Source organism: Dermacentor silvarum, chromosome 8 (genome assembly GCF_013339745.2).
Source record: "Dermacentor silvarum isolate Dsil-2018 chromosome 8, BIME_Dsil_1.4, whole genome shotgun sequence".
NCBI lineage: Eukaryota > Metazoa > Arthropoda > Arachnida > Ixodida > Ixodidae > Dermacentor > Dermacentor silvarum.
The window spans coordinates 47,677,569-47,688,207 of NC_051161.1; the positions used below are offsets into that span (position 1 = coordinate 47,677,569).

General features: G+C 45.7%; 1 protein-coding gene across 3 annotated transcripts in view; it reads left to right on the forward strand.

The window, feature by feature from the left end:
- LOC119461164 (GATA-binding factor A-like) overlaps window positions 1–10,323 on the forward strand; it is a 66,410-nt gene extending 56,087 nt beyond the window's left edge. For all 3 annotated transcript variants that reach the window (XM_037722383.2, XM_037722381.2, XM_037722382.2), the window contains 2 exons: window positions 2,781–2,925; window positions 7,833–10,323. In XM_037722383.2, coding sequence (XP_037578311.1) covers window positions 2,781–2,925; window positions 7,833–8,083 — 396 coding nt within the window. In that variant the 3' untranslated portion in view covers window positions 8,084–10,323. The remainder of the gene's footprint in view (window positions 1–2,780; window positions 2,926–7,832) is intronic.
- Window positions 10,324–10,639: the final 316 nt, after the last annotated feature.

The following is a 10,639-nucleotide window of genomic DNA, read 5'->3' on the forward strand; positions in this document are numbered from 1 at the left end:
AGCTGACTTTTGGGCAGAGAAAGTATTCTGTTCAAAACTTGTTTTCTTTTTTTTTTTTTTTTTTTACAGAAAAAGGGTTGATTAGTAGCGGAGGAAATGAGCCTTAAACTCTCCTCTTCCCTTTTTCTTTTAAATTTTGCATCAGAACTTCAGTGCCAGTATGTCTGTGTGTGGCACATCACGAATTTCAAGCTATGCTTTCATATTTGGGCCATTTTGGCTAAGGAAATGTTCTCAAGACTTAAAGGGAGGTCAAACATATGAGATTTTTTGGGGGTAAACGGAGGGTTACATTTACATTCAGCGCTATGTTACCTATTTTCTTTTACTTGTCACCTCTAGTCGGAATATTCAAAGGTATGTTGCATCTCCATATGAAGACATTGTGACCGAAAGAGTTAGTCTCGACTGCTACATGAGTATCTCATTTCTTAATCATAATCTAACATATGCTCATTAATAATGCACACTGCCTGTATCATAATTGGGCCTACCATTTTTCATTCCATTACCCGTTGCGCTACACTTGGCTAATGAAACCGATCCGGCATAAATTTTGCTTTGTAACTAGTTCATTTAGAATGCAATGTATGTAACTCCTGATAAACAGTTGAATTTGTCCATGGAGATGCTTTCAAAATTCATGACATCACCGCAAGTTGGTGCAGGGCATCATCAGCCATTTTTCATTTCTGGATTTTTTTTTTCTTGCTTACGAAGCCTTCTCTCATAACAGCGGCCGTGTTGCTGTTCCAGAAACATAGTTTATTAATGCAGCTTAATGTTCCTCACTGTCTCTTGAATGTCTCGTGTTGCTATGTAGAAGCTTCCGCGTATTCCAGGAGTTTAGATAGGCAAATCATTTGACATGGCCTGCGCAGCTGTGAAACGTCAAAATGTGTGCATTTAGCACCTAACTATGTCTACCAATTGCTCTGTCAGCTGCAGGTGAATTGAACGAAGCCTGGAAGTTAGGTCTGGATATCACATGGGTATATCCTCATGTAAACGTCCTCATTTTCTTCTCTTCACCCCTCCGTGCCTGACAACTACTATTGCTATGCTCGGTTTGATACCTCAAAATTTGAATACATTAAATTGTGCAAAGCCCATGGTAAAGTTTCTGACACACTGGAGGGAAATTTCAATAATTCATTCTAACTCAAAGAACATTTCATTGTTTTTGGGGTACCAAATATGTTCTACATGACCAGAAATAAAGGTGAACAAGGTATAATTTTTCTCGATGTCTAAATGTTGTTTAGGCTTTGTGGGGCTAAATTTGGATGCGAATTTGCTAGGTGCAGGTCACGCACAAATAGTAAGTGAATAAACCTTCTTTCACTTTCAAAAATGGATGTGCTTGTGACCATTCTGTCTACTCCATTTCTTCACGGCAAATCAGACTTTTGGTGCTGCAGAACGCAAGCCAGTGGTCTAAAGTTTGGTTTTAGTCATGGTTTTAGTCAACCTTGGTGGCCAAATGGCAGTCGTAAAAAGCTGAAGAAAGCGCAAACGGCAGAAACTGCGTTTGCGGCAACAATGTTCACGACGTGACTTGAAACCCGCCGTGGTTGCTCAGTGGCTATGGTATTGGGCTGCTAAGCACGAGGTCGCGGGATTGAATCCCAGCCACGGCGGCCGCATTACGATGGGGGTGAAATGTGAAAACACCCGTGTACTTAGATTTAGGTGCACGTTAAAGAACCCCAGGTGGTCCAAATTTCCGGAGTCCCCCACTACGGCGTGCCTCATTATCAGATCGTGGCGTGGTTTTGGCACGTAAAACCCCATAATTAAATTTTTTTTAATTTGACGTGGCGGTGCTTCGAGCGTGAGTAAAATGCAGTGTACTCAATGACAAGGTTTACGTTTGAGACCCCTGATATCGCTGGCACCGTGTCATGTGATAGTTTTAAAAGTTTTCAGTTTTTCTTTTCTTTTTTTTTGGCCGGAAGAAAAGACAATACAATAAGTATATTGCTTTAAACGCTGTTATCAGTCATTTTTTTTCACACCCATCACAACCTTTGCGTTGATACGTTATCAACTAACTCAGGTAAAGAAACTTGCCAAATTAAACCGAAGTATTATTTATTTACTTGTGCCCCCCCAAAAGAATACTTATGACTCACATGAACACCACCAACGTAGCATGGTTCCGTATAAAGCATCTATTATTTGTTATTTCCTGGCCTCATTTAGTTGGCACAGCCAGTATGTAACTTAATACTGTTCTGCAAAGTCAAATAATGAACACCTTTTTTTAATCTGCCTGTATTTCACTCGTATGTTAAGCTTTATAAAGCTGCTCCAAAACGAGCAATTCCTGCTCCAAACCTGCTTCAAAATGGCAAATTTGTTGCTCCCAGAGCGGCTCCAAAACACCCTTGGCTGCTTCCACTCCTGAATATATGTATCAGTTAATTTGACGCTGCGCATGTGGCAGCTCTTGCAGTAAACATTGTACATAATTAGCACTTGTTTTTATATTTTTTTTGCTGTTATCTCTTTTTCTCACCGTCTCTAGTTCCTTCTAAGCTGTCAATCTTTTTTGACGCCCGGGACCTCTCTCCTCCCTGCTGGCCGATGTTCAAGTGTCAGCTGTCGGCCTCATAGTTATGAAGTGGCCAGCAGAATTCTCTCCTATTTCATTCTTCTTTCAATAACTAGCAAAAATAAAATCCATTCCCAGCGAGAGGAACCAGGCTGAGAGTCGTGTTGTTCGGGCCGACCTCTTCGGCAATCTCCCACATGTGTCTCTCCTCTTTGTTGCGCAGATAAACCGGCCCTTGGCGATGCGAAAGGAGAGCATCCAGACTCGCAAGCGCAAGCCCAAAAGCAAGAGCACTCCCGATGGCAAAGGGCCACCAGGACCCGAGAACCTTTGCATTTCCACAAAAGTGGAAAAGGAAGAGCCTTTAGGTACGTTGTGGTCCTGTCTCAACGGTTTCCCAACAGGGTGCGCACAGGTCCTTGAAATCCTTGAAAACCCTTGAAATTGAAAGTTCCGTTTTCAATGCCTTGAAAGTCCTGGAATTTCTTTTCCGTCCTTGAGAACCCTTGAATTCTTGGGGTTTTCATGGGGTCCGACTGTGCGACTCACATTATATGGCGGTTGAGGGTGGTCCCGGCAAGCTTCATTGCTTTCCGCAACACCGGGACCGCGAAGTCAAACTTCCTGCGCGAGGAAGAGGCGAGCGCACGTCTGAACATACCGCGGACCGACAATGCTCTCAGCAGCGCACCAAATAATGCGGTGGCGCCTCCGACCGGCATTGCTCCGACACCGCCATAGAGCAAAAGCTCATTAAGCTGCGTTAAGGGGTTAACCCCTTAATGCAGCGGCGGAGGCTCAGTCCGGCCAACTAAACTGCCGAACTTAAGAAACTGTCGAACAGAAAACGAAACTTCAAGGAGGGGGCTAATCTGCGCCAGGCCGGCTGTACCGGCGGCGCCGGCACGACGGGCGTGCACAGCGGTGGGCGTGCACGGAGACAGTCGAAGGTGAGGGAGCTGCGAGGGAGTTGAGAGAGAGGACGAGGGGAGCTACCGAAGCCACTGCCACCGAAGCGGCGGAGTTGCTGAAGCCAAATCCGCTTCCCTGCCGCCCTCCTCCCTGACCTTCGACGGTCTCCGCGCGCGCCCGTCGCCATGGCGGCACCACCCGCTCCCTGAAGTCTCGTTTTCTGCCGTTATCGGGAACCGAGCGTTGGCCGGCGTGGCGGTTGCGCGTGCGCGGTGCGAAATTTCACGACTCGTGCATCGTGCTATGGTGCTCGAATACTTCAAAAATACGTCCTTCCTTTAATTCGAACTTCTTTTAATTTGAACATATTTTCGGGCCCCTTCAAGTTCGAATGATCGAGATTTGACTGCATAATCGGGGTTCCGCTGTAGTTGCCATCCATGATCGCGTCAACAGTGACCGCAAAAAGTCCGCAGCGGTTGTGGATAACAGTAGTTTCGCACAAGCTACATCACGATGGATCGGTGATTTGTTGGCAACTAGCTCACTACAAAAAAATAATGGAGATGTGTGTGCGGTAGTGAAAAGCGTGTCTCAGATGAATACGCGCCGCGGCCCCGCTGCGAAGGAAGTCACGAGGCCTTCGCCGCTGCGAGCGCTGTATAAGCAGTCATAAGATGACTAGAATTGCAACTTCCGCACTGCTCTTGTGCAAAATTGAAATGGGATTTGCTGATTCATTCAGTAAGCAAAAGCATAGTAAGTCTTTGTTTATTGTTTTCTTGACACCCCCGCTAATTCTACATTCGGCTAGTTGGGGGATTTTGTTTCGGGCCCTGTGAAATCCGAATTAACGAGGTTTTACTACTCATAGGAGAGGCGGCACAAATTATAAGAGCTCTCGTAATGAAATGCTTCCCCGTGCGATAAGCACTGAAAACTGTCATTCCTTCACAGCATATTTATTTATTTGATAATGTTTATTGAGATAACTTAGTTATTTCTTGATGAAATTTGATAAAACTGCATATGCTCATTCAGTTTTTTGTGTTGATTTTAAATATCCAATTATATTTTGCATATGCATAGTGGTTGCCGAGATAATTAATAATCACCTTCTATTGTTTGCTGAAACAATGAAAATTGACCTGCTAAAGCGAAAGTTGTAAAAAACATATAGTTGGATACTACAGTGCATAAGGATAGCAACGCTGCAAGCAGATTAGAAATTGAACAATAATTCGTCATTTTACAGCTCATTGAAGTTATGTGTTCACATTATCAATAATAAGAGTAAATGTAGATGTAAATAAAAAAATTTTTAAGTTGAAAATTAAAAATATGCTCTCAGCGTTGCCTTGCCAACAAATTTAGCTTTGTGCTGCAAAAAAAATAATAGCTCTAGCTGTCCTAGGTCCAAAGATATTGATGCAGCAAACAAGCAAAGTGACCAAAAATTATGTTTTGAGAAAAATGAGAAAAAAGAAAACAAACTTTACTCAGTGCAATACAGTAAAGCTATTTGCATGTTTACATTCAGAAGTGACTAGTAAGCCCCATAGCGATCTGCTTGCAGCACTTCAAGCATAATGCATTTAGCTTCATATAGCAAAATAAAAAAAATTAATAAAAAGGTGTCGTTTGTTGATTACCAGAGCACCGCATTTCGCGCGCAGCGAGATTGTTCGCGAGGGATGGGTTGCACGTTTAGTCGACGCGGCATCAGCGTAGATCGCGCGCGAGATGAATACCTTTAATCGCAAAAAATGGCATTGCCGTTTGCCAATGACCGGTATATACTGCGTGTGTCGTGCACAGCGAGATAGTTCACGAGGAACGGCGTGCACGCGTGACGGGCGGCCGCCGCGAACTCCGCGCCGCGAACTCCGCGCCGACGCGGCATCGCCGCAGATTGCACACGAGATAACTATCTCTAAGGCGGGACCGCTGTCCCGTTCATCCTTCCCACTGCGACACCGTAACCTGCGCTTTACGCAAGACAGCGGAGTATTTATAGAATCGAGGCTTACGATAACGAAGCGCGTCGCCAGCTAGCGCATCCGAGCCAGCCACGGCGGCATCAGCGCGGCGGCTTCAGTGTGAGCGAGAAAATGCGATTTTCGCTTGGTAGCCGGCGTAGAAGCAGCCTCGCAGTTTTTTCTGAAGTCTTCACCTGCTCCAAATCGTCAGGCTGCAGTAATTGTGCTCGAATGCCGCATGAACACAGGCCGCTGTCAGTACCGCTTTCATCTGCTAAGCCTACTTCGCAGTCACGGGAGGAGGCTTCGGCGGCGCTCAGCACGGCTGGCCGCCGTGCCGAGCGCATCTTTCAAAGCTACTGCGCACTTTCGAAAGTTAACACCCCTCGTTTCTTCCGTTCGCGGCATCTAGAAAACCGAATTTGACATAGTTTCGTGCCGAGTATCGCACGCCTGAGCGGCCCGAGCAGACGACGGCAAAAATCCGCCAATGACATGGCGTGCTTACGGTCACGCGCCTCAGTCGACGAATGGAATTGCGCATCGGGACAACTTTTTTGCGGGCTATTTCTCCGTAGCCATTCAGCGCACAGAGTAGCGGTGGCGCGAAAACTAAACTAGAAGATTGGCTTTTTCAAACAAGGCCAAGATGGCTGCGATCGGAAACTTAGAACGGCAACTGCGCATCGCGGAAAAAGGCCGTTTTTTGCGCGTTCATCAGGAAAAATGCTGCTCGCCGATGTGATTCAAAACGTCATTACGACCAAAATATTGGTCCAAGATGCGTGAAAATTTCTGTGATAATGCATCAGACACTGTAGAATCCAGAAATAATGTTTTCAAAAAAGTGATTTTTCCGCGATTTTTCGGTCTCGAAGACCCGTGTCCCCCCTTAAATAATTTATTTAGATACCATAAGGGCCCACAAGGGGCATTACATAGGGGGGAACATAAAGCAGAACACAATTTTTACAAACGAAGGAGCATTGCAGGTGGCTAATACAGCAATTTGGTACAGGAAGTCGGGAAACATTATTAAGGTAAATATTCTTGCAAAAATGCACACTCAGTGAAGCAAGAACAAAATAGCGGATGCGAATAAGTGCTCTGGGAGAGAAAACGTTACTAAAAGTGCTAGGATTCTAGATATGTTAGCAATGCTGAATGAAATAAAGAAGACTGTGTTATCATGGGAATTCTGGAGGGTAACTCATTTCATTCTTTTATTGATAAGGTTAACGGCGCATTCTTGTACTTTTTCGTCTGGGCGAAGATAGGGTTAACTTTGTAGGCATGATCGATGCGATGTGAAGTACGAGGTGGCGGTAAAATATGTGGCCGGGCAAATGGTGTGTTGCTGTGATACAGTGTGTGAAAAAGCATAATCTAGCGAATTTTCTGCGCATTGCGAGTGGCAGCATGTTGAGTGTTTCCTTCAAAGATGAAACGCTTTGAAATCACGAGTAGGATGACACGATGATCGTGCTGCTGAACGGCTTCGAGTAGATTGGTAAGGGTGATCCGTGGTTGCGATGCTGTCCTGTCTTGGCTCATAACAATTGCACCCAGTTTGGACCCATGAGTTGCATGTCGCCATCAAAGTAGCCTGCCCAACACCACCGTTGGCCCTAAAAAATTGAAGGACACTTTGTAAATTCAATGTGGGTTCGGCGAAAGCCTGTGCCCATTCGACTGACTACCGCCGCATGCGGATTCGCTCATTCTTCTTCTGGCATTTGGTATTGGGGGAATCCACATTCTTGGGGCACTTCTCCGAACCGCTTGCTGTGGAATCATCACCGGCCACTTGGGAGCCATCTGACTAACTCGACCGCTGCAACGAGACATCTGACGAAGGAGTGTTGCTGTACGCGCCGCTGTGCCATCATGTGATTGCTGAGAGAGTGTAAGGGGGAGAGGTCACAGCTGTGGCGGCACAACTGTTGCTATGCGCCGCTGTGCCTTCACGTGATTGCTGAGAGAGTGTGAGGGGGAGAGGCCACAGCTATCACTGTTCCAGGGCACGGACGGACGGTCGGACGCCGCACGTATGAGCCATTAAAGGCTTTCGCCTTAAAATATGTTGCGCGCTATGCTTAGCCTCTCTGTTAGGGGGGGGGGGGGGTTCCTTGACAATCCATGGAGTGTCAGGAACCATGGAACCTCCATGGAGCAGGGTTCCCTTGGACCAACATGGTTGAGAACCCCTCCTCTAGCCCTTCTGTTTTTCCTCACTTTTTGCGCTACTTTCCATCATGTAAATACATAAAGCATGTGTGGCAGTTGAGGATAGTAAAACGCACTTGGAGTTATTCTGCTAATGATTTTTTTTCTCCTCCCCAATAATTTTTTTTCTCCTCCCCCCCCCCTCCTCCCGTTCACAGAGCCGAAAGGATCAGAGGACGAAGAGGGCCTGCAGCGACTGGCTTTGTGCTCGTCAACTCATTCTACAAGCAGCACCTCGTCTCGATCCTCCATGAGCATCCTTCCCATCCAGGACAGCAAAGGACCCTGGAATGCATATGACGATTACGAAGGCACCAGTCACAGTGACGGTGGCACGGACAAGAACTCTGACCCTGCCCGCATCATAGATCTGGCCTCCCAAACAGGGCCAATGTCTGGCCAACATTGACCGATGTAGGTCCTGCGTGGCCTCCCTCCAACCCCGGGCATGCATTGGCCCAGCTTATTGTGCTGCTAAGGACGTTGAAGTCTTCAGCCGTGCTGTGCATAATTGGGACCCTGCATCTCAACTGCTCTCTTGTCTCGTTTCTTGAAGAGTTTTGAAATCTTTTTTTTTTTCCCTCTTTTCCGTTTTAGAGTGTGGTGCATTTTTAAGCGGCACTTTTGTGCGCTGACAGTGAGGCGTGTGTCTGTTTGTGCATGTCTATGCATGTGTTTTTGTTTCTGTGTGTGTGCGCGTGCATGCATGTGCCCGTGTTCCTGTGAGGAAGGGTAGCAGCCTAGCTACTGCAACTGCCTCCTTAGATTTTTTTTTTTTCTGCCTGTGTTCACATTGTGTTCCTAGTTGAACATATTACCTTAGGCGCCGTCTTATAACATTTCTGTTATGGCATTGCGCTGCATACCAGTTGGTTGTGGGAGCGTTCTGGAAGGCTCTTCCATGGAAATGTAGTTAGCTCTATATAGTGATGTTTGCTACAAGTGAATGAATATAGTGTTAAGCATAGCTTGGAACTGCACAAATTGTCCTGGTAAATAGTGTTTATTTTCACATAGTAAGTCGGCTTTTTTTTTTTTTTTTAAAGGACCTTTTCTTCGAATGTGCGGTGTGTACATCATGTTTACAGACAGACTTTAGGACTCTAACGATATCTTAGCGAGTGACTGTAATTGCTTTTAGCAGTGAAGGGCAGCACTTTTCTGAGTGGCTTCTTGAAGCCTTGGCTCCATGACAGCCATGCTTGGCACTAGAACATTTTCTCTCTCTCTAATCTTGCACCATGTGTTGCCCATTCGTCATGCCTACTTTGTGTTTTCACTGATGGATTTTGCACCGCCACCAGAACGTATTCTCAACTGTGATTTCGTGCGGGGGAGAAAAGCTGGTGGGAGCCTTGAAACAACAGACAGCATGTCATGTGCATGCTTGAAGAAACATAGCAGCTCTTTTCTGGCACATCACACAGGTGCTGTTGGCAGCTGTGCCACTGCTCTCGCATAGCTGCGACTGACCCTTTTTTTTTTTTTTGACGTGATGTGCGCTGCAACATCTAGATTTCCCTTTTTTTTTCTTTTTTGTTTTGTACCACCAGGGCTCCCCAAGGACAGTTATCTCATGTATCAACTAACGCGATGTGTGATGCACTGTATTTCTGAACTGTTTGTCGCGGGGGACACTCTGGTGTTGTTTTCACAGTGTGCATGCGAGTGTGTGTGTGTGCGTGTGTGTGTGCATGCGCGTGCGTATATGTGCGCGCGCCACGTGACGCTGAGTCACGGAATAATGCGTTTAGAGATTTGTGGCAAGCATAATAGTATTGCCTTATGCCTCCAATGTGTTGCTAAGCTGACACAGGTATGGGACAGAATCACCTTTAACTTTCACCCGTAGCGTTCGCACACGAGGAAGCCAGGCCATTGCCGCAGTTACTATGATACTTTGTACAACGTGCATACAACAATGTTTTTTTCGAGCCTAGATCGGGAAGAGGAGCTGCACATGCTGTCTGCATAACTATTATACCCCGGAGGATCATACTGTAGCGGCACAATAACGTTTCTCAACATCAGCCAGCACTACAAAAGTCGGCACCAGCAAGTGCTATGTGTTGTGACCTATTTCCTGCATTTGTGGCACTTCTTCCTTCTTTTTAGTGTTTTCTGAGCGTTTTTTGTCGTATTTCGGTCTTCACGTTGCAGTTACTACAATTATGAGCACGGTGCTCGGAAAATACTCACACCTGGTTTCTTGTGATAGCTCCAAGCTTTGTAGAGAGAGAAAAAAGAAAACTGTACTAAAGTTAATCGCCAGTTTTTATATATTATTATTGCTCCAAATGTACTTTATTTATCAGTACTTGTAGCTAGGCTCGTCGTAAGTGCCTTCATTTCAAGGCTGCTTGACGAGCATCTCCTTTTTTGCTCGTCTCCATTATTTTTATTTTCCCCTTCCCTTTGGAGGTTAAATGCATCGACGTACCGCAGAGATTTCACATTTTGCATCTCAGCTGTGTGCTTTTATGTGGGAGTGCACCAAACGCATGTTGTACTTGTAGCCTCATCTGCTTCTCTCTTGTGTACCTGCAACATTGCCTCATCCATGTGTTGCAATTCGGAAGTCACCTTTAGGTTGATGGTTTTACTTTAGTTGCTGAGTATATTTATAATAAAACATATTATTTCACAATGTACGCTTCCTTTGTTTGCATCGTCTTGTTGGCGTGGCATGAACAAGACGTTCCCAGCGTGCTATAATATGAGGGGCGTTCATAGATTTCCGGTGACCGTCACCGTACACTGCCATCAGCTCGGCATAAACCTCTCTGGCATTGTAAATTGAGGATGACTGCTCATGCTTCAACCAATTTTCCCGATGGACGCTGCCATTTTGGTTTTGATACCCTAGCAGTGTTCGGCAGTACTGCTATGTAGAACACAATTTTATATAAAGTTAGGGACGTGCACTCGATTTGATTTCTATCTTGTTTGCCTGTTCCAAATTTAT